General features: G+C 35.6%; 1 protein-coding gene across 5 annotated transcripts in view; it reads left to right on the top strand.

Moving 5' to 3' along the window:
- RPS6KA3 (ribosomal protein S6 kinase A3) overlaps positions 1–25,301 on the top strand; it is a 111,561-nt gene that overhangs the window by 8,824 nt on the left and 77,436 nt on the right. The window contains exons 1-4 of one of the 5 annotated variants that reach the window (XM_027535115.1): positions 89–286; positions 13,763–13,856; positions 14,837–14,873; positions 20,593–20,649. In XM_027535115.1, coding sequence (XP_027390916.1) covers positions 20,608–20,649 — 42 coding nt within the window. In that variant the 5' untranslated portion in view covers positions 89–286; positions 13,763–13,856; positions 14,837–14,873; positions 20,593–20,607. Of the gene's footprint in view, positions 1–88; positions 287–13,762; positions 13,857–14,773; positions 14,874–19,510; positions 19,530–20,592; positions 20,650–25,301 lie in introns of those variants that run through there. The other 4 variants (XM_027535112.1, XM_027535114.1, XM_027535111.1 and 1 more) reach the window with 4 other exon arrangements.

Here is a 25,301-nt window from a genome sequence, read left to right as displayed (position 1 = left end):
GGGCTATCATCCACAGGGTCGCAAAGAGTCGGACGTGACTGAGCGACTAACAACTCTCTCTGTTTTCTTTGACTAGACGCTTTGTGTGTATCAACTTGAATGAGATAGATGTAATTAACCTCAACTTACAGATGAGGAAACTGAAGCCTAGAGAGGTTAAGTAACTTGCTCATGATTGCACAGCTATTAAGTGGAGGAGGCAGAGTTCAAACACCAAGTCTCACAGATTGAAAATTCCATTGATTTTCCGCTAGACTGCCCGGCTTTGGTTGAGAACAGCATATAGGTGAGTGACTGAGTCAAAATGACATCTCCTCCTAAGGGAGAAAGGGTCCATATGGTTTGTACTGAGCACATGTTTTTATGGGAATGTATAGGTAGACTTAGAAAAGCAAAATGGATATTACTCTTCAAATAGAGCTTGGATAAAATAACCTGTGAGCTGGCTTGAGAAACAGCATTTTTGACATTGTATGGGAAATTTTTACAATTTTTAAGCTGTCTTACAAGTGAGAATTTGAAACAAAAACTACTGTACTTGAAAAAGGAGGTTTGCCCAGATGTAACTTAACCCCTCTCCATACAGAAGCCCCTAGGTGTGTGCTTGAATAACTGCTGTTTTTTAATTGCAGCTTATTAAATCATTACCTCTTTATATTTGCATCTTCTTTTCAGAAAAAAATCTATTTAACTTTCCCTCAGAGTGCCAGAAAACAGGGTCTGACTGAGCCTGAAAAAGTTGCCAATTATCTTGCTACAGTGAAAGAAAAGGAAATTTAAAGAAACGTTACACAATCATTGGTGGCTTTTTTTTCACCCTTTGGGTTTTTTTAACTGTTAGGTTAAAGAGCCCCAGTTAATCTTTTTTAAAAATTGAGATATGATTTATATGCCACAACATTTCACTCTTATGAAGTATGTAATTCAGTAGTCTTTAGTATATTCAAAAAGTTGTGCAACCATCATCACTATCTGATTTCATAACTTTTTCATCACCCCCAAAATCCCATACTTGTTAGCCAGTTACTCCCTATTCACTCCTTCCCCCAGCCCCTGGTGACTAATAATCTAATTTCTGTCTCTGTAGATTAGTCTCTTATGGACATTTCATATTAATGGAATTATATGATATGTGGCCTTTGTGTCTGGCATCATTCATTTAACAATGTTTTCAGGGTTCATCAGTGCTGTAGCATATGTATCAGTGCTTCACTTTTATGGCTGAGTAATATTCTGTTGCATGGTTATAGCAATTTTGTTTAACCATTTATCTGTTGATGGGCATTTGAATTGTTTCCACTTTGGGCTATTATAAATGCTGTGAACATTTGTCTACAAGTTTTTATGTGAATATGTTTTCAGTTCTCTTGGGTATATGCCTAGGAGTGGAATTGCTGTGTCATATGGTAAGTCTGTATTTAATTTTTTGAAAAACTGGCAAATTGTTTTCCAACTGGTTTGTACCATTGAAAGGACTGATGCTGAAGCTGAAACTCCAATATTTTGGCCATCTGATTAGAAGAACTGACTCATTTGAAAAGACCCTGATTCTGGGAAATATTGAAGGTGGGAGGAGAAGGGGACGACAGAGGATGAGTTGAATGGCATCACCGACTCAATGGACATGAGTTTGAGTAAACTCTGGGAGTTGGTGATAGACAGGGAGGCCTGGCATGCTGCAGTCCATGGGGTCACAAAGAATCAGACACAACTGAGGGAGTAGACTGAACTGAACTTGTACCGTTTTACATTCCCATCAGCAGTGTATGAGAGTTTCAGTTTCTCCACATCCTCACCAACACTTGTTATTGTTTTTTCATTATAACTACCCTGTTTGTGTGAAAGTGGTATCTCATTGTGGTTTTGATTTACATTTCTCTAATGAATTGAGGATGTGAAGGATTTTTCATGTGTTCATTGTCTGCTTGTATCCATAATTCTTGCGCATGTTTTGTTGCTGATTAGGGAACTTAAATGGAGTTTTACTCTAATGTTAATATAGAAGATGCTTACCTATGTCATGCTATATACATTGTTCTCAGAAAACTTAGTTTCAGTTTGTACTTTTAAAAGATTTGCTTCATTTTTAGATGTGATAAAAAGCTTTTTCTAAATAGCTTTCCAACTGAGTGAATAGAGACCTACATTCTGTGGAAATATCTTAGGCTACCTCATCACCTGGGCCCACCTCCCAGCTAGAGCAGAGTTTCTAAAGAAACACATCTAGGAGTAAAAGATTAATTTTAAAAAATTATAGAAAGAAAGCAAAAATTGAGGTGATATTTTTCCTTACAGTCCCTTCAGCCTTCAGTCTTGTTATACTATAGTTTCTTACTTAAAGCAAGACTATAGCAATAAATCGAAGACCAATCAAAACAAAAAGTCTACAATCTCTGAAATTAAATATAAATAAACGAATTTTCAAGAGTCCATCTCTTAATGTGAGATATACAGATGTTTCATTTAAAGAAGTAAAAATGCAAAGCAAAACCCCTGTTTGCCTTCTTTCCTTCAAGTTCCTGTTGGCTCTTCGTATAATTCAAGAAGAATAGCTATCAAAATGGATGTTGGTAGCAGTAAGGGGAGTTACTTAGAGGTGTCACTGGCAAGTTAAAAATAAAATTTGCTTTAGATTATTAAAAAGAAGAGCTCAAAATGAGTTTTAAAGTGATCTTTCCCCCCTGGCTGTTCTGAGTTTGTGTAGCATATTTCTAGGTGATAATGAATAGAGTTCTTTCCTTTGGAATATTACAATGTGAAATTATTGAGGTGGACAGACAGTTGAATAACATGAAGCGAGCTAAGTTTGCTAGGAACAATATAAACATAATTGGATCTTTAGGGGGAAATTATGATTTATGATGTTGTAGCAGTTTTCCATAGTGCATTTTTAACCATAATGTGGAAACTTAGAAAATAAATGTTATTACCCCAGACACCCAATAAAGTTTCTTTTAACATGTATACACACACACACACATGTTATTTCAACATAAAAAGTAGTCATTTGGAAGAGACTTCTGTTTATGCCAAGATGGAGGAGTCTTTTTTTTTTTTTCCCCTTAGGTCTTCCTTTACAACTAAAACACCTAACAAACAAGCACAGAAACACTCTGAAATGTGGAAATAAGAAGGCAGACTGCCTGCAGACTTTGAGACTAAAGGAATGACACAGATAGTAAGTTTTCTGGGTGTTCTTATCACCTCCCATATATCCTGGAGGGTGTTGTAAAAGCCTCAAACCTGGAACCAACAACAGGCACAGACAAAATGGACTCCAAGAAAAGCCAATTCTCTTTAACCAGACTGTGGGGGGGAAGGGTAGGCTAACAACAGTAAACCTTTTTGGCAACACCCACCCTACTATAGCCAAACACCAACAGAAAAACCCCACCCTACTTCCTAAGCAGCAAGTGGCAGTACTTGGATTCCTCCACCCCATGGTGTTGGCTGGGCAGCTGAGGGACCTCATCTTCCCTTCCTGCCTAGCAAAAGCAGACAGCACTTTGATTCCCCCTGCTGGGTGGTTTTGGCAGGTTGTGCAGGGACCTAATATTCTCTCACCGCTACCCCTGTCCCACTCCATACAGAAGGAGGTGGTGTTCTCACTAGAGTAGTGTCTGTGGGTCCAGCAACCACTGAGCCTCCACCCCAACCTGAAAGAAGTGAGACATAACAAGGTGGTGTGAGGCGAGGCTAGTCCTGGCTAAACCTCCCCACTGCCCTGTGTTAGTGAAGTGTTGAGCCTTCACCCTCACCCAGCATCAACAAGGTAGAGCAAGATGGTTGGAGGTGGCCTAGTCAACACTGCTTCCCCCTCCCCTGATGCAGTAAGGCCCAGGTGCCACCCCCATCTGGCAGCTACAAGGCAAAACAGTGTTGGATGACAGGGCTGATTGGCACTCCACTCCCCCCTCTCCCCTCTCCTGTTGTCAGCTGGGTCTTTAAGGGAGCTGAACTTTCCTCTCTGTCTTGCAGGAATGAAGCAGTGTGAGTCAACCCTCCACTTCCCCTCTCCCTACTGTCAGTGGGATCTGTCAGGGAGCTGAGCTTACACCCCTACTCTGTGGCAATGGGGTGGTGCGGGTTGGTGCCCCACTTTCACTAGGAACAAGAGTGAAGCTGAACTTCCATCCCACCCATCTGCAAAAAGGCAGTGTGAGTCATTGCTCTACTTTTGCCAGGGTGGTGTTGGCGGAGCCCAGCAGGAAGCTGAACATACACACTCACCCTGCCCTCACACTACACCTCAGCTGGTAGACTGCCTGCTAAAAAAGAGTAAATAGGATCTAGAGTCTTAAATTCTCCAAAATGTCCATTATTGCAGTTGAAGTTTGCTTAAGAACTAGGAAAATCATACCATGAATGAGAAAAAAAGGCACCAGATACCAATAGTCAGATGCTTTAGATGTTGGTTGTCTAACAAGGATTTTAAAACAGCCAGTATAAAAATTTGAAACAAATGAATTAGTCTCAGAAAAGAAATAAAGCAGAAAATTGACATTTTGGAACCAAAAAGTACAATAACCAAAATAAACTTACTGCATGGGCTCAACAGAGGAACAGAGGGACTTCCCTGGCAGTCCAGTGGTTAAGAATCTGGGCTTCCACTGCAAGGGGCATAGGTTTGATCCCTGGTCAGGGAACTAAGATCTCACATGTGGCACACCCAAACAAAAAAGAATGGAGATGACTGGAAAAGAATCAATAAAACTGAAGATAGAGTGGTAGAAATTGCTCAATCTGAATATCAGAGTAAAAATAAACCATAAATTAAATGAGTATCTCAGGGGTCTGGGGAACATTAACAGGAGATTTAATATTCATATCACCACAATCTTAGAGCTAGAGAAAAAAGGTGGACTTGAAGAAATAATGCCTGAAATTTCCCCAATTTGGCAAAAGATGCAAACCTACAGATTCAAGAAGCTGATTGAACCCCACATAAGGTAAACCTAAGTAATCCACACCTAGACACATCAAAATCAAACCTTTGGAAATGTGAAATTATTTAATGGCTATAGAGTTTAAATTTTGCAAGATGAAAAAATTCTCAAGATTGGTTGCACAACAATGTGGATATGCTTAACATACTGAACTGTACACTAAAAAATAGTTAAGATGTTAAATTTTATGTTACATGTATTTTACAATTAAATTTTTTAAAAAATCAAACTAAATGACAAAGAATCTTAAAGCAGTTGGAAATGAACTGTTACTTACAGGGGAACAATGATGGAAGCCAGATAGAAATGGCACACTGTATTTTAAGTACTGAAAGAAAAGAACTGGCAACTCCAAATTCTATACTTAGTGAAAATATCCTTCTATCATGAAAGTGCGACCAAAGCAGTCTCAGATGAAGGGAAGCTGTGAGAATGTGTCTGTAGTAAGACTGTGAAAGAATGACTGCAGGTAGTTCTTCAAGCAGAAAGGAAGTGATAAAAGAACGATCTGGAACATCAAGAATAACATGAATTCTACATATTTTCTTCCAGAAAATAGATGGGGAAACATCACAAGTCATCTTTTGAGGCCAGTGTTACCCTGATACCAAAACATAAAGACAGTACAGAAAAGAAAACTACACATCAGTACCCTTAGAAATATAGACACAGAATCCTCAACAAAATATTAGTAATATAAAAAGAACTATACACCATGACCCAAGTGGGTTGTATTCCAAGGATGTAAGACTGATTCAGTATTCAAAAATCAGTTGATGTAGTCCACTGTGTTAAACAGTTGAAGAAACATATTTAAAATGTGCAAAACACATGATTAAAGACAAACAGATTGGAAAGGAAGAAATTAAAAAATAGTCTCTATTAGCAAGTGACATGCAAGATGAAAAAATTCATCAACCTAAACCTTAATCTTTATACAAAAACTAATCAAAAGTATATCATGGATTTAACTATAAAACTATAAAACATTTAGAATTTAGATATGAGAAAATCTTCAGGACCGTGGGCTGAGGGAAGGGTTCACAGACCAGATTCCAAAAGCACAACCTATAAAAGAAAATAAATTGGACTTCATCAAAATTTATAATGTTTGCTCTATGAAGAAGATCCTGTTACAGAGATGAAAAGACAGGTTACAGATGGTGTGAAAAAGTATTTGTACACGTATTTCTGAGACAGGACTTGTATCTAGAATATATACAAGAACTTTCAAAATCTAACAATAACAAAGGAAAATAGTCCAATTAGAAATGTCCAGACATTTCATCAAAGAGGATATATGGAAAACAAATAAGCATATGAAAACATGTCAACATGGTTAGCTATCAGAGAAATGAAAATTAAAACCACAGTGAGGGATATCTACATGCCTTTTAGAATACTGTTTTGCTGAAAGTTTTCACTTTGGTCTCAGGTTCAAAGGATTTGTTAACAAAACAAGCCACTCATTATATACAAATAAATAATACAAATAGTAGAGAATTATCTAGCTTAACTTTCAATAAACTAATATTAAAAGAGAAATAGCAAGAGCAGAGAATACATCACCAAATTGGGTTTTGACCAATATCCAGACTTAAACAATGCTGGGAAGTCCCATGTCAGCACATCTGGAGTCCCAATTGGGAAAGGGTCCCAGGCAGGGCGTCTGGTCCATGGGTGAGACCAAAGATTGCAGTTCAGGATTCAGGATTCCCATTTATAATCCCAGGATGCAAACTGATTTCATCATCAATGTGTGACGAAATTGCAGCTCTGGTTTTATGTTAAAGCTGTTGGTTTTGTCATGTAAAAATTGAATGTTGCTAAGCCTGGGGCTTGGTTGCCCAGGCCCCCTCCAGGGGCACAATAATCTCAAGATTCCTCCCCCATCTTATATATGGTGCTGCAAGTCTTGCACTCACAGCAGGCAATTATTCACAGTCAGCTCACCATATGGGCAGTGTCCAGGCAGGTTAGAAGTAAGGTCAGAGGCCTACTCTGCTTTGTCTCTGAAGCCTAATCAAGACTATTTATTTAATTTCCCTAACAAATAGCCAAAATGAAAAATACTAACACTACTTAGTGTTGGTGAGGATGTGGACAGACTGGCTATCTCATGTTGTTGATGGGGCAGTAAAATGATACAGCCTTTCTGGAAAACTTTGGCCATCTCTTCAAAAACTAAACATACACTTACTATACAACCCAGCAGTCGCATTCCTGGACATATGTCCCAGAGAACTGAAAATGCTTGTCCACACAGAAGTCTGTACATACATGTTCACAGCAGCTTGATTTGTGATATCTGAAAGTTGGCAAATGTCCTTCAATGGGTGGATGGTTAAACAAGCTGTGGTATGTTCCCACTGTGGTATACTGGAATACTACTAAACTAAAAGGAATGAATTATTGATACACACTCAAGGGAATTCATGCTGAGTGGGGAAAAGGTACATACCATATGATTCTATTTATATAAAATTCTTGAAATGACAAAATTGTAGAAATGGAGACTAGATTAGTGGTTGCCAGGGTTAGGAAGAAGGGTGAGGGAGAGGTGAATGGTTATAAAAGGGCAACACACAGGATCCTGGTGGTAAAGAACTGGTATCTTTACTCTGGTGGTAGATACAAGAATCTATACATGTGATAAAATGTGTAACATGAGTGCACAGACACACACGTGAGAACCTGTAAAACCAGTGATATCTGAGTAAGGTCTGGGCATTGTACCAGTATAAATTTCCTGGTCTTTGACAGGAAGTTGTGTAAGATGTAACCATTGGGTTAAGGGTATATGGGACCTCTGTATTGTTTTTGCAACTTCCTGTGAATATATAATCATTTCTAATTAAAAAGTTAGGGGAAAAGTTGAGAAAGCATTAGACAAAATTCACTATCTATTATCCATTTAAAACAGTGAAATAGAAATAAAAGAGTGTGTCATTAATGTTATTAAAAAATAGTCTAAAACCAGTAACCAGCATCATGCTTGATAGAGACATGTTAGGGGCAATCTCATTAAAAGTATGCCTACTGTTTTCACCTCTATTTTACATTCTAGAAGAGTTTGCTAATGAAGTTAGACAAAATCAAAGAATATTCAAAGAAGGATAAAACAAAACTATTCATAGGTGATATAATCATCTACTTAGGTAATCTAAGGAAACCACTAAAAAGGTTTGTTAAAACCAATGATAGTCTAATAAGGTGGTATTAAACAGAGTATATATTTTTAAGTTGATGAATAGTTTTGTTAGAAATGATAATGGGAAAAGATTTAATTCAAAATAGCAGTAAAAATATTAAGTATATGGAAATAAGCAAAGGACCAGAACTAAATGAAAGAAAATAGTTGCACTAAAGAATAAGTTGAGAGAAAAGCTATGATTCTTTAAATTACTTTCAACAGGATTTGGTGTTTGTTATTTTCTTGTTTATTTTTTTAAAAATTGAGGGTAACTTTTTCTCTGTCTTGAATGAATATTCCCAGAGTTTTATTATTTTTTTTCTGATTTGTTTAGGTTTCTTTCAGTTTGTAGCTTATCTGGACAGTTAATATAACAATTTTAGTCGAATACTCTTATTAATAGTGTTTATGCTTAATACATGGACAGAGGAGCCTGGTGGGCTACAGTCCATGGGGTCACAAAGAGTTGACACGACTGACTAACACATGCTTAATATATATACAGCTAGGATTCATTATCTAGCTGTAATTATAAACTATATTTCTCATTTTTCATATGTAAACCTTGCTGCCATGCCAGGTTGTGTGTAGACGTATGATAATTTTAAATATATGTATCTGTGTACATATATGCATGCATAGTTAATGAGTGAGTAGTTTAGATTGTTTTTTCCTAAGTAATTTCAGTTCTAAACTTGTCTAATACACTTCGTGTTAAGGTACAGTTGATATTGCTTGGGTGTTAAGTTCTTTTTTATTGTGTATTTGAGAAAGTCCTACATCTTGTTTCTTTTGCAAGCTATTATTGCTGTCTTTTTGTTCGTAAGGGTGTTTGTAAGACTGTGTGTAAGTTTAATTATTTTAATTAACAATTATGTTATCATTAACATTTTGGGTTCAGTTCAGCAAACATTTAAGCACCACTTGTTTTACCGATGAGGAAACAGTAATTGGTAATTTTGCTAATTTATAGTAAATTTTGCTGTTTATTATAGCAAATAAAGCTTGGGCTTTGAAGCTCAGCATAATGGTGTATCTTTTTTAGATAGGAGGGCTTCATTAATAAGCCTCCAGAAACCAGAAGAAATTATTAGACTTTTCCCTAAGACCTAAATTAGCCAAACCAAGTAATGCATTAGCAAATTATCTACTACTCAGATTTTTAGCCCTAGAAATGGAAGTGGACCCATTAGGGTAAGGAGCTCATCAGAATATTCTTAAGTATTTGCATTTGTCACCCCCTTTGGCAAGATAAGCAGGAGGAGAGAGAGGTTAACATTCACTGAGCAGCCAGAATGGCTAAGCACACTAAACTTGATTACAACCTCCAGCATAGCTAGTATTCAAATCTTGTAGTTTAGAAAACTGAGACTCATGTTAAGTAGCTTGCCCAAAGTTACACCTATAATAAAGGGCAGAGCCAGGTTCTGAAACTGGATATGTCAGGCTCCAAAGCCCATGATCTTTTGTCTACACTGTGATTTCCCAGACTTACCTAATCACAGGAGTCATCTCAGGTGCCTGTTTAAAAAATGAAATACCGAGCCATGGGGCTTCTAGAACTTCTGATTCAGTTTTGGTTTGGGGTAAGGCCAGGTAATGAGTATATTATTAACAGGAGTCTTAGGTGATTCTGATAATCATACATGTTTATGAAATACTGTCAACTCCATGAAGTACCAAGAGGTGGGATTCAAGGTGTTAGGAAGGCAAAAGTCGCATTGGGAGTACACAGAGGAGATTAAAAAATAAGTTGACACTTTACTAGTAAAATGAGAATAGTAAGATTGGATTGTGGAAATTATAAAACTGTTTTAGGTTGCTTAATCTGCACAGAAAAACAATGTTTCATTTATTTTATTTTTATTAGTACTTCTCTTTCAAGTGGGGCTTCCCTGGTAGCTCAGTGCTTCCCTGGTAGCTCAGCTTGTAAAGAATCCGCTTGCAATGCAGGAGACCCTGTTTTGATTCCTGGGTCGGGAAGATCCCCTGGAGGAGGGATAGGCTACACACTCCAGTATTCTTGCCTGGAGAATCCCCATGAACAGAGGAGCCTGGTGGGCTACAGTCCATGGGGTCACAAAGAGTCGGACACAACTGAGTGACAAAGCACAGCACTCTTTCAAATGACAGCATTTGTACATTCCATTCTTTGACGTTATCCTTGTTTACACTGGAATACAAAGCACCCCTAAAGGATACAGATAAAACTGTATTTTGGATGCAGAAAAGAAAGAAGAAACCAGAGTTAGAAATAATGTGCAGAACAGCTTTAAAAACAGAATTAGTAATGTCCTGAGGTGTAAAAAAGCCCACAAAATTTTAAATACTTTTAATCCTTAAAGTCATAGGATTATAATATTTTCAAGCTGGAAGAGCTCTTAGATATCCATATATTTTATGCATGAAGAAACCACAAATCAGAGAGGCTTAAGGGCTTGACTACAGTTCTGTGCTTAGTGGCTTAGTCGTGTCCGACTCTTTGTGACCCCATGCCACCAGGCACCTCTGTCTGTGCGGATTCTTTAGGCAAGAATACTGGAGTAGATTGCCGTTTCCTTCTCCAGGGGATCTTCCTGACCCAGGGATCAAACCAGGGTCTCCTGCACTGCAGGCAGCTTCTTTACCATCTGATCTATGAGGGAAGCCTACACCTAGTGGCAGACAAACTGCACACTGGCCAAGATTCCATGAAACTCTTATGGATTGCAGATAAATACCAGAAAATAGTGACTTTTTAGGAATAAATTTAGTAGCAAATCATGTTTACCTTATATTCCCTACTTTATCTGATTTTATGGTTTCTTCCTTTTTAATTGCCCTCGAGAATATGAATGTTTTCAAAGGAATCTTTTTTAGGAGATTATGCAGTTTGAAATATAAACAGACATTTTCAGAACATGTGTTGAGGAAGAATTCTAGTCTTCTCCACTTTTTATTACAAAATTTTATAGAGAAAAATGAGCACAGGTAGTTGCCTATACTTGAACAGTAATAGGGCATTTCTGTGTAGTGTGAGCTTTGGATTCAGATGTGGGTTCAGTTGTCTTATCTGCAAACTGAATACCTCTATGACCTTGGACAGGTTATTCTCAACTTTTTTCTTCTCTATATAATAACATGACTTGTGGTTTATTAATGATTAATTGGGATTAAGTGAGAGAATATATGTAACACAGCTAACACTGTACTTTGAACAAAATAATTGCAGAGATAATAGCTATTATTATTTCCTTGAGCCAGTAGTTACTTAGAATAATATAAATTTCTGAATGAGTAATTTATTTCCTTATTCAGTATTTTTTTATCATAATCAGAAAATACTGATATAATTCCTGCTTTTAAGAATTTTGCATTTACTTCATGGCCTGGAACATAGTTCATCTTTATAACTTTATAGACAGTTGAACCCATATTCTTTTCACAGTATAAAATTCAGTATCTACCTATTCTAATGTAAGTTACATCAAATGCTTCATCCTTTTCTATTCATTATGCTAGTTTATGTTAGTGTGCTAAAATTTCCCCTTCTACTTGTTTCCGTTTATTTCATGTCAGTATTTGTGTTTTGTGATTAGGTTAGTGATTAACTTTTCAGTACTGTTTTGCATTATATTATTTTTAATGACTTGTTTGAAAAAAACACAGGCTAATTGTAGAAAATCTGAAAAAGAGAAATATGCACAAAAGGAAATAAAAGAAAAAAATAGAATATCTTTACTCTTACTATGAAATATCATTAGGAAAAGATTTAAACGTGATTGAGTAGGGGTTTTAGAATCAGATTTAGGTTTGAATTTAGGCTTTGCTTATTTGCCGTAGGCAGGATATTAGACTTTTTTACTTATTCAACGAATATTTATTGAGCACCTACTGTATGCCAGCCAGGCATTTTGTTAGGGGCTGAGGATACATGTGTGTCAGTGCTTTCAAAGATTGACATACCCGTCTTAACTTCCCATTTGTAAATTAGTGATAATGCCTCACAGAGTTGTTAGAAGCATCAAAGATGGACTTGCCTAGTATGTGATAATTGCTCAGTAAATGATAGCAATTATTATTACTATATGCATTAAGTACTAATTATATTTTCAGTCCAGATCAAATCACCTTTTTAATCAGTTTAAGGTTTTTGCTTCACACTTTATTTTTGGCCTTATTATTGCAAACACTTGCTTTCTTGTTTTTCTTTGTGCTTTTTTATGCTTATCTGTTTTTGTTTGGGTTTCCCTTTAAAGCAGTAAATAATTATGTGAATTTTTTAAGCTTTATAAAAATGCACTAAAGACCATTAAATTTTTATTATCAAGCATTTTGAACACATACCAGAGTAGAGAGAATAGAATAGTGAACCATCATATTTCGATAGCCCAGCCTCAAAGATTATCAACTCATGGCCACTCTTGTTTCATCTGTACTCCGCATCACACACACACTACTCTCTCTCTTCCCCTCCCTGGCTCTAGTGGATTATTTTGAAGCTGATATATCATTTCAGACATAAATATTTACATGTGTATTTCTTAAAAGATAAAGAATTTTTTAAACATCTAATTAACATACCATCATCACTCATAAAAACATCAATAATTCTGTAATAGCGTCAAATATCCTTTAAGATACTCAGTTTTAAGTAGATACTTTACAGTTCTTAGTGTAAATAGGTGTAAAATAGGAATTATTTCCGTCATCTTATTTTAACTTTTTTATTATTGTGGCTTGGTTTCTTTATGCTGCTTTATGGATTCTTTTGTTTGAGGAGGTTATGAAAACTTGAAGAATTACAGAGCTGGAAAGACTTGGGTTTGAGTCTTGCTTCTGCCATTCACTAATTAACTTTGCTGAACCTTGGTTTCCTCATCTGTAAAATAGGGGTAATTATACCTACCTCATGTGCTTAGGGTTGAATGGGATGCCTATGTAAGGTACTAGTCACAGTCTTTGCCAGTTATTATATTCTCCACTGATTTGGACTGCAATAAATAATTATAATTCTCAGTTGTTTCATGGTTTTTCAAAGCATTCCAAAGTTTATTAGCTAGTTACTAAAAGCAGTGGTTTTTAAATGTCTTTTTAGGAAAGACAGAATTTAGAATCTTAGTTTTTCCTTTCTTCCACTACCTCTTATTTTCAGTCCACTTTATTTTATCAAAACTTGCTAAAGTTTTATATTGTTTATATACTTGTATCAGTTATTTATTCTTCATTAGTGACCCTTTCTCCTTTATTGGGGTTATTATTTTATTCAGTTATTTCTAGATACTAAGTTGGTGTCAATATACTTTACCAATTCTTTCCTACCTCAGTATTTTTGAATTCTTATTTTGATTCTCTTTCAATGGTCTAAGACATACCTTTGAACAGTTCATGAAAAAAGGTACTACTAAGGTGGTGAAATTTTATAAGACTTTGCAGAACTAAGAATAATTTCCTGTAACTTTTGGATGTGAAGAACTGGGACAAGGTATAAAATTCTTAGATCCTAACTTTTCCCTTTTAACTCTGTGTAAGTCATTACTTCATTGTCTTCTGGCATTTTATTGTTGCAGAGGAGAAATCTGAGGTCAATATGATTTTAGTTCCTTTGAAAATAACCTATTTTTTTCTGCTTGTATGCTTGTAGGATTATATCTTTATCCTTGACATTTAAAAACATTTGCCAGGACATGTCTTGGTGTTGATGATCTCTGTTGAACCTTCTCAGTCTCCAGTCTCAGGTATTTTTTTTTCAGAACTGGAAAGTTTTCTTATACTTTTGATTGATTAAACTGCTGGATTTTCTTTAGGAGCATCTGTTATTCATAGATTATTTCTACGTCTGTCCTCCATAGTTTTTTAATCTTTTCTCTCCTTTTTTTTTTCATTTACTCAAGTTTGTCCTCCGTGGCATGGATTCTGTTTTCTGCAGTGTCAGTTCTGATACTTGCTATTCATAATGCAGATTTAATTTTGGCTACCATGTTTTCATTTCTTTATTCTTATCTCAACATACTCTTGTTTCATAAGCAGAATTCCCCTTAGGGGTACACTCCAAAAAAAATGAGATGGATTCAGGCCTAAAGACTTATTTTCTGAGGCCACAACCACAGGAAACCATCAGAGAGGGAAAAAAAAGCTTCTGAAAGATTCTTCTAAAACTTAATAATGTAAATATAACCAGTGGTCATTCCTACCCTAGTCTAGAAAATAGAATAGTCTTGAGTACTAGCAGACCTTTAGTTGCTAGAGGAATAGCAAAGCCCATGTAATGGCACCTTAGCTAGAAATAAATGGATTTTTCTAATTACATTGATTGTTTTTTCTCTTTATAAAATAATATATAATAAATGCATATAATTTTGAAAATACAGTACAAAGAAGAAAATCCTATGACCCAGGTAACTACTGATAAGATTTTATATGTTTTCCAGTTACATGCACACATGTTGGGAGGGGGGTGTGCAAAATTGGGATCATACGATTTAGTTTTGTATCCTTTTTAACTTAATATATTGCAGTCATATTTTTGCATCATTAATTTTTATTTGAGGCCCTTATTTTAACCATTGCATAGTATTACTACATATGAATAGATGTGTTATGCTGTATTTAACCAGTCCCCTGTTGGTCATTTAGATTGTTTTCTATTTTTCAGTATAATGAGTATGATGAATATCACTGTACATAGTCTTTATGCACATCTCTGATATTTCCTTAGGATAAATGAGGAGCTGATTCTTAATCCTGTCACATTGGTAAGGATTATATACATTCCTTATTAAGAATATAAAATGCTTGTTTCTTATTGTTTCAATGTGATTGCATAGAAGATTCTTTGGATTCTGAACAATTTGATGCTATCTTAACTGAAGTTTTAGAGAGGTTTCTCATGCTTCATCATCAGCACCTTCATGGAAATCCTCTGCCATATGTTTTGGGCAGGAAAACCGCTGCTGATATCAGGGAGTTTGGAAGGCAGATATACTTGTGGAAACTTGAGGATGGTTAAAAAAAAAAAGGCATGGTTCTTGTTTATATCTACAACCTGGATCTCCAGATCAGTACACTAAGGCTCTGGCCCCGTTCTTTTCCTCCTCCCTTCCTGTTGTTTTAGGCTGTTCTCTATGAGGAATTCTTTTCTCCCAATGTTCATATGTATATTTCATTTCTAGGTGGTAGGATGTCACGAGATGATATGTCCTGCTAAGTTCAAGGTAGCATTTATGAGTCACAAATCATTTTTGTAGTCCTAGTGTATTTGTGCAAGATGGTCTTCTGCTAGACTCAGTGTATTTTTTAAAACTTATTTTATATTTAGTGATAGCAAACTACCAAGCAGCCTAGAAATGTGCATGGTAGTAACACACCATTACAGCAAAACAATCTGTTTAATAGGGTTGCTTAAAATTAAAAAAATTTTAATTAGAGAAATATTCTTGATTTTAACATTTTTAAAATTTTCCTTAAAATACTTTGCAATATTCTAGAAGTCCTGAAACCTTGGTTCAGAATTACTGATTTGAACTGAGGCTAACAGTCTCCTTTGTCTGATTTGTTCTGGTGAGACCCATATTGTATATTATTCTAATTTTTGACTTTTACACATTCAGACTACCAGAGTAAAGCATGATTAGCATTTCCTAACCTTTTCCAGTATTTCACATAATATTTGCATATGTACAGTCTGCCAAGCTCTGTGATTTTTTGGCTGGAAGGCATTATGGTGGGATGAGAGAGGATAAATACGTTTGCCTCGCATTTAAACTATTCTTTTTCACTCGTACTCATTCTTTAGCCACATTGTATAAAAATATATCACACATATGAATGATCTCTTCCACCCTGCTTGGCAGGAAATTGGCTGTGTAAGTGGTGAAACAGGTATCTCAATACTCTCCTGTACTTCTTCATTGCATTATGACTTTTGGAAGCTAACTGTAGAAATAGAAATATTACACAGTCAATTGAAGGCAAAGAGGGGACAGGAAGTAGCATTTACTGAGCATCTACTGTCCCTTGGTGAGTCCTTTTAATTACAACAGCCCTGTGAAGTAGATATTATATGTATCTTACAAATGAAAAAACTGAGGCTCAAAATGTTAAGTAACTTAGCTAGTTAACTACAGCAGTAAGTGACAGGACTGGGGTTTAAACCTGCTACTAGCCAGACTCAGAGCACATGTTTTTTTCTATTTGTTTCTTAAAATTAGAGAAATTTTCTTGTTTAATTGGTATTATTTCTTGAACTTTTGAAACTATAAGTATTACAATAGTGAGTCACATTAGTGGTCCATGTAACCTAATCTCTAGCGAAGTCAAGAGTCCTTTTTCAGAAGGGAAAATTCTTAGCCACAGAGGTAATTATCCTCATTTCTAAATAGTTAGCATTTGAATCCTTGTTTGGCTGAAGTGATACAAAAGGTTTATTGAAGTAAAGTTGCCTTTTGGGGTTGATTTTGGTAACGCTACACTGGTATGTAGGATAAAATTAGCTTTTATATTTCCCTGCTTTAAAAATTAAATTGTTCAAAGTTCTAAATCTTTCATAAACTCAGAAAGGAAGTAGATGTTTTTATTCTCCAATTAAAAATAATTATATAAAAAAAAGCTGAAACATTAGTAGTTTGAAAAAATGTAGAACATAAAATACCTTTAGATTATATTTTACTTAACTTTTTTCTTAGACCGCTTTGTTAGTATATTGTATGTATCAACCAGGTGGAAAATTCAGAAAAGAGAATGCATTGTACAATTTATGGATTACATAAAGCTGAAAATAGTGAAGAAGCTGATTGACAGAGTTGGAATCTAATCTACAGAGGTTGTAGCAATGAATCAGAACTGGAAAAAGATGAATAAAAAAATTTAAGACTCTAAGACTAAGTAACAAGTACAAGATAGAGGATAGAGGGCTTAGTTGCAGTGTAAGTGAAGAAAACAAGAATTTAACCAACAGAAAACAAGAAAGAAATAGTATGACTCAGCAATGTGTTGTGGACATTCCAAAAATAATGCATTTGTGAACTGCATTAATATAAGTGTATTATGTAGAACAAGGGAGTTGATATGCCCTTTACTCTGCATTGGTTATATCAAGGTTACGGTTAATTGCGCACAATTCTCTATACCACCATTTAAGATGAATTGGTTGCATGCTCAGAAAAGAAAGTGGTCTGATCTTCTAAATGGAGTGTTTGAAGGAACTTGAATTATCTAGAAAAGAACAGACTTGAGGTGTTCTTTGAGTTTATGGTCACAGCTGTAGATTTACTTCCATGACTTTGTAGATAGAGTACAGACAAGTTAGTCATCGTGTATTAGTAATCCTCTTAAAAAGAATTTGCATTTGAGGAAAGTTACTATATGAAGAAGAGCATTATCTAGCAGTCAGTGCTTTTCCTGAAATAGTATAGTAAGCTGCCCAGTGAGGTATAGTACTTTCTTGTCCTGATACTGTTCATAGGTGAGAAGGGGATAGAAAGAATTTAAGCATATAGTAATATGAGTATGTTTGTGTATTTGGAACAGAAAACTAAGATCAAAATGACTTTATGCAGTATTATTTTATCCTCTTGAACCTACCTTACCTTAATAATAGTAATTTGTGTTGGTACAGCTTCTTACAGTTTATAATGTATTTTCTTATGAGTTATCTCATTTTCGAGCTTAACGACAACCCTTTGAGTAGACAGGGCAGGTACCCCCATTTTGAACAGATATAAAGTAATGGATCAGGAGACTCTCTGAATTGGCCCAAATCATAAAGCTTTTTAAGTGTCAGATCTAGGACTCTACCCCTGGTCTACCAATTCAGATTTTAGTGCTGTTTCTCCTATACATAAAAGTAAGTTACAAGCTGTGATTCTTTGCACTGAAAATTGCAAGGAACAGATGATTCTCAAATTATATTCCCATGGAAAGTATAAATGTAGCTCAAGTTAAACCAAGGGTTCTAAAAGCCAAATAATGGGGAGCCATTGAGTAGATCTGTGTTAATAGGAGGAGAGCACTATGTACAATTAGTGAGAAAATCTACTTTGGGCTCCTAGATTAATGATGATACCATTCACTGAGACAGTAAATGCTGGAGAAGTAGCAAATTGGTGGGCTGCAGAGGGAGTGATTGAATTTTGACAATAATTAAAATAGCTAACTTTGATTGTTTACTGACAGGTCTTACATCATTATCTTATTTAGTCTTCAAAGCTCTCTGAAGATAAGACTTTTTAATCTCCACTTTCCATATGAAGAAAGAGCTTAGATAGTTTAAATAACTTGTCCAAGGCTTCATAATCAGTGTAAGAGCAGGACTTTGAATCTAGGTGTCTGACTCCAAAACCAGTGTTCTTAAGAGCTCCTTAAAGGTTTTTCTGGGATATTTGGATAAAAATGATCAGTGTTCAGTTGAATAAATGGTTGTGGCTTATAAGAGAAAGATGTATCCTGGTGTTATTTGAGTCCTTACTGTAGGAGTGGACAATACATAGCCTCTGAAAGTGTCTTCAGAAAATAAAGATTTTATACCTGCTTCCTCCTTTTCTGTATTTTGGCACCATTTCTGTGCTTTGTAATCTTGTGTGGGCATTTCCTAACCCTGTCACATACTCTATGAGTGTTTGAAAATGGAAGTTGCCCTTTTTATGGGTCAGTAAACCTATGAGATGCTGTAGGATGGATCTTTAGGATGAGGGTATGTTTCATTAAGTTTTCATCTCCAGTTTGGTGCCTAGAACCTAGCATGAATGAAATGAAACGGATGGATGAATGGATGGATGAATAAATAGAGATAGGGAGAGTACAGAGAGGAGTTCAAATTCAGACCAGATGTCTCTTGTGGGATATGGGGTAGTGGATGCCTACCTTTTATTTCCTAGTTGATAATTCTCTAAAGATGGTTAGCTTAGATCCTTGTACTTTGTTGAATTAACAAGTGGCCAGGGGCATTACTCCTTTTTCCAGTGAGGGAGTTAGAGAAGACATTATGTATACCTGACTTTTGCTTTTGTTTTTAATTACGCAAATAATACATATTCATTGTAGACATTGTAGACACATTAGAAAATCCAAATAAGCAAGACAATTTAAATTGTCTAAAATTCTACCACTCAGAGATAGTCACTGTTAACATTTTGGTGTATATCCTTCCAGAGTTTTTCCCATACAAATATATACATTAAAACATGTATATATTTATTTACAATGGGATCATTACAATCCATACTGTTTTGTAAACTGCTTTTTCACTTATTACATGTGAGTGTCTTTCCATGTCAATAAATTTACATCTTTATCATCATTTTTAGTGACTGCATAGTATTCCATTATATGGATGTACCATAATATATTTAACTAGTTCTCTATTGTTAGGAATTTAGGTTTCCAATTTGGAGTTCTTTTTGGAAAAAGTTATGGTGAGCATTCTTATATGTATATCTTTGCACACGTGTCTATTTTTTTTAAAAGTTGAAATGATGAGACATTTCAAAGTTTTATGTGTCTTTTTTGTTTTTTAAATACAGGCTTAGATTGCCTTCTTGAAAGGTTGTGCTGCTTTACACTTGCTACAGCAGTATATCCAGAGTGTTCTTATCCCCATACCTGTATTAGCACTGGGTGTTATTTTTTTCTGTAAATCATTACCAATTTGAAAGTCAAAAGTATCTTTCAGTTAAATACATTTCTTTGATTAGTACTAAGGCTGAACTGTTTTTTCCCTTATTGCTCATTTCTGTTGAAGTTCAGTGTTTTTTCTTACAGGTTTGTAAAACGAAGTTCTTTATGTATTGAGGATACCAACCCTTTGTCATATGTTGCTTTTATTTTTTTTTTTTTGTAATCAATTTGTCTTTATCTTTTTTATGTCTGACAGAGACATTTTAAACTTTTATGGATTCAAATGTCATTTTTTTCCTTTATGATTTCTACCTTTCTTACCTTATAAGTAGTACTCACCTGTGTTTTCTTCTAATGCTTATATAATTTTACTTTTTGACACTTAAATGTTTAATCCATCTGGAATCTCTATTGATGTAGAGATTTAGCTTAATTTTCCCCCCAATAATTAATCATTTGTCCTGATTGTTTATCAATGGAGTTGGAATTCAGAATGTGTTTTGCCATAGAAACTATTGTAAATGATGTTTGGTGAGGTTTAAATAAGACCATTGTAATGCATTTAACTATTAAAATAAACTCAAGGGCTTGCCAGGGATTACCTGGAAAGGTAACCATCAGTTATTACATCATTTCCATGGAAAAATATTTTTATAATTTTAAACATCAATTTATACATTAACTTTTGAAGCACAACCTGTTGCAAATTGGCAACTGCATACTTAAATGGTGGTTCTTTATTTCATTAGAACCCTTTAGGAGTGAAAATATTCCTATATGATTTTTTTTGTCTGCCTTCGTTTGACTCGAACTGATGTGAAATCTGTTTTGGTAACTTTCTACTTGCTATGCTTTTCACAGAATGGACAGCAAATTATGGATGAACCTATGGGAGAGGAAGAGATTAATCCACAAACTGTAAGTAAAATATTGTATCATAGGGATATAGATAAATCAGATATCATAAAACTTAAACATTCTTATTTTTAAACTGGGCAAAGTAATGATTTTACAGCATTGGAAACTTATTGATGCTTTCACATTAACTTTACCAAAATACATTCTTGAATATGCCAGTGATATTTTTAAAAGCTGTTTGACAAGCCTGATTTTAAGACAGATTATAAAGACAGACTTTATATTGTTGAAAGTTTTTCGTTAGTAACTTAAATCTTGCTTTAAAAAAAAAGAACCTAACCATAGATTTATTGGTGAAATAAATAAATGGTCATGCTTTTTAGAGATGTTTAATGTTGAAAATCATTGTTCACCGTTTCCTCATCTTGCTTTTTTAATTCAGTCCTGAATCCCAGCACCTAGACCAATGCCTGGTACATAATAGGCACTCTGTAAATATTAAAGAAACAAATAAATAAATAGTCTCCTCTTACAAGATAACCATCGCTAGCAGCTTAGTTATTATCATCATTTTGTTCTGTATATAAGACAATTATTATTACTGTTTTACATTATTTATTATTATTCCTGGTTTTACATCCATATATCCGCCATCCAGTACCCAGATGTTCCATCAGTGCTTGTTAATTAAAGGAACGCATGAATTAAGTCTTGGCTAACATGTAGAGCCTAGTGCCTGAGGCTGCCTTCAGATTTGGTCTAGATTTCTGCACCTCCCAGATTATTTGGATGATTTTACTTCATTGGTCTATAGTATATCTTTATTAGCATGTAAGCAAATATAAAAACAAGTATTAATATTGATTTTTCTGCCATCAGCCACCTTGTTTTTCTTGCACAACAATTCCTTTGGAAGGAAAACCTTCAAATTTTTTATTCTCTGTAGTATAAAATCAAATCATTTTCCATTGTGATATTCTACATACATGGCTCATACTTTCCCTCTGAGTACTCCCAGCATTAGTGACATTTACATCTGAAAGAAGATTGCATTCTAGAGATAGATAGGTTGAAAAAGTGCAGGACTAAGAAACTACCAGCAATGTGGGTTAAGTTGTTGAGATCATTCCCCATTACAGGAATCGGGTATAAGATGAAAGCCTAATATTTAATATTTATTTAATGATATTAAATCCAGAAGACTATCAAATATTTCTTAACCTTATCCTTTTAAATTGTATTTGCCTATAATGTACAATTACATGTTTTTGTCAGTTACTGTTAAATAGTGAAAGTTGAGATGTTGTAGTAGTTATTTTCGGAGAAGGCAATGGCACCCCACCCCAGTACTCTTGCCTGGAAAATCCCAAGGACAGAGGAGCCTGGTAGGCTGCAGTCCGTGGGGTTGCTAAGAGTTGGACACGACTGAGCAACTTCACTTTCACTTTTCACTTTCATGCATTGGAGAAGGAAATGGCATCCCACTCCAGTGTTCTTGCCTGGAGAATCCCAGGGACGGGGGAGCCTGGTGGGCTGCCGTCTATGGGGTTGCACAGAGTTGGACACGACTGAAGTGACTTAGCAGCAGCAACAGTAATTTTATATGTAACAAATTACCCTAAACTTAGTAGCTTAAGCCAACATACATTTTTTAACTCACAGTTCCTGTGGGCCAGGAATATGGGCATGGCTTAACTGCGTCCTTTTGTTCAGGGTCTCTCATGGACTACAGTCAGGGAGTTTGCTAGGGCTGAAGTCTCATTTGAACCTTGACTGGAGAAGGGTCTGCTTCCAAGCTCACATGTTGGGCGGCCTGGATTCCTGGCCCGTAGAAACTGTGAGATAGTAACTATGTATGGGACTGGTAGACTTTCTTGTAGGTTGGTTGACCCCTTTTTGAACCCCCCCTTCTATGGGCTGGAATGCAGAGTGTGATGATTAGCCAGTTTTGGCCACAACAAAACTATAGAATGGATATAGAATAACAAGAAAGAAGAAACTTGGATCCTTAATGACCTAAGGACCTAGCGACACTTCTTCACTCTAACCTAGCCTTGTACCTGTGAAATGCTCTGTGAGAGAAAAATAGGCACTTCTCTTGTTTGAGCCTTTGCATTTGGGGTCTTTTTGTTAGAGCAGCTGAGTCTGTACTCTGACTATATCTAGTCATTCATTAATGAAGTATTTAATGAAGGTCTGTTTGGTGCCAAGAACTCTGCTAACTTGTTAGAGACACAAAAATATATAAGGGAAACTTGTAGTTTTAAAATGGCAAAATAAAGCTGTTTTTGTCCTCTTCTCTGAGATATTATCACTCTAAACAACAAGGAGAATAAAAAACAGAAAAGTGGTCTTTGAAATTAGAAGACTTCAGTTATTTGAACCACAATATTTAAATATGGAAAGCAGATAAAAGAATCATAAAAAGATGGAGTTATAGGACCTACATGCTGGTAAGGGGTATATCAGCATGAAGGAAACCTTGTTCAGGGCTCCAGAGCCCCAGAAGAGCTCAAAAATGAGGTCATCTAGTACTATGGAAAGTGGAGGTATGGCCCAGGCTGAAAATAGTGATTGGTTGAATGTCGACATAAAAAGCCTTCACTGTATCCCCTCTCCTACCCCTGGAAGAGACAGAAAGTATTTCGTAGAGAAAAATTAACCAGAGAGGCTCCAGACATGGGGAAGCCCAAGCTTAGTAGTAAGTGGGATGAGACACTGGGCTGGAAACAGGGAGATCAAGTGAAAGGCTACTCCTCAATGGCACTGTGATCCCCTACCGCTACCCGTTTCACCAGCCAAGACCATATCCTCCATACAGGAGAGTGGAGTCACCTTTCCTGAAGAAACAATGATCCCTGATAAAAGACCTTCAGATAATTGCCGTTTGGGAGATCTTATTGTAAAGGCTGGCTGCTTGGCCAGATAACCTACAAGAAAGCCTACCAGTTGACAAGCTCCAGAATATTTGGTCCACTTCTTAGTGCCTCACTCTTAAATATGAGTTAAAAGCCAAATATCACCAGATACTTGAGAAAGGCTTCCAACGTGAAAGAATAAGATCTTAAGGGAAAGAGACAATGCAGGAAAAAGAAAAATTAATATCCTTTGAATGCTAAGAGGTGAAATTGATTTTCTAAATCAGAAGTAGAATGCTATTTTTTTAGTTAGAAAAAGAAACTCTTAGAAATTAAAAATGTGATAATATTTTATATTTCAGTAGAATATTTAGAAGCTAAAATTGAGGAAACTTCAAAAAATAGAATAAGACAAAGAGAAAATAGGAGAGAAAATGAAAGAGAAGCAGTCTAACATTTACCTAATAGGAATTCCAGAAAGAGACAGTGGGGAAATGGAGGGGAAGAAATTAGGAAAGAAGTAGCATGAGAGACATATTTTCCCCTGTATCTTAATAATCTTTGAAATCAGAATGTTTGTTATGATTGAAGGTGTGACACATTTTAATTGGCATCACTTTCTCTTTCTTGTTATAGTGATAATCACGCTCTTAGATTAGATAGAATACTAAAATAACAGAAAAAGTTTTTTTCCTTCAACATGAGGACCATGAGTCTCTGGATTAAAATGGCTTACTGAAAGCCTGTTAATAATAATAATAATAATTAAAATAAACCAGAAAGACCACCCTACTCTAAAGAAGGGTCCTTATAAAATATCAAAACACCAGGGATAAAGAGAAGATCCAGGGATAAAGAGAAGTTTTGCTGTGGGCTAAATGTGTTTCCTCAAAATTCATATGTTGAAGCCAATGTGATGATATTTAGAGGTGGGGCCTTTGGGAGGTGGTTAGGTCACAAGGGCAGAGCCCTCATGAATGGTATTAGGACCCTTATAAAATACACCCTAGAAAACTCCCTCACCCCTTCTGCTGTGTAACGAGAAGACACAGCAAGAAGATGGCTATCTGTGAATCAGGAAACAGGTCCGTACCAGACACCATATCTGCTGGCAACTTGGGCTTGAACTTCCTGGTGTATAGTACTGTGAGAAATAAATTTCTGTTGTTTATTATAAGCCACCCACTGTATGGTATTCTGTTAGAGTGGCCCAAACAGACTAAGATAAGCTTTTAGAGATTTTTTTTTTATACCATATATAAAGGAGTGGATATAAGAACAGTATCAGACATTTCAGCATTGAAAGTTGAAAATCAAGGAGCAATGCCTTTGAAATGCTTAGTGAAAGTGATTTTCAAGGAAGATATTTTCAGACATGTACCTATTCTTTGGAAGTTCCTAGAAAATGGGCTCTGCCAACAGTAGAAGACTGTTAACTAAAGCAAAGAAATTCAGGCAACAGAAGACCCAACATTTGCAAAAGCACAATGAAGAAAGTTCCTTCCCATTATGATGAATAAAGGATGCCTTAGAAGATTAATTCATTCAGTCCACTTAGACAGTCCTCAGTCCAGATTGAAGCAGAAAGATGATTCCAGGAGGGCTGTCTTCGGGGGAGAAGATGTTAGAAGTTATGAATTATCCAATAGGTTTTGAGTATTGAAAATTCACTTGAGATACAAAGAGAAGAATTTGAGATAGGTACAAAGAAAAGAAAGCAAGTTCTAAAGCAAAACAACTATTAACTAAAAAAAAAATGTGTACGAGAAATTTAACTATAGTATATTCCTTCAAGTAGTGAACAGTGTTTGCATAGTCATAATATTTATAAAGACTAAATATTGATTTAACCAA

Source organism: Bos indicus x Bos taurus, chromosome X (assembly GCF_003369695.1).
Source record: "Bos indicus x Bos taurus breed Angus x Brahman F1 hybrid chromosome X, Bos_hybrid_MaternalHap_v2.0, whole genome shotgun sequence".
NCBI lineage: Eukaryota > Metazoa > Chordata > Mammalia > Artiodactyla > Bovidae > Bos > Bos indicus x Bos taurus.
The sequence above is the reverse complement of the archived record's forward strand: the minus strand, read 5'-3'. Positions and strand labels throughout refer to the sequence as shown.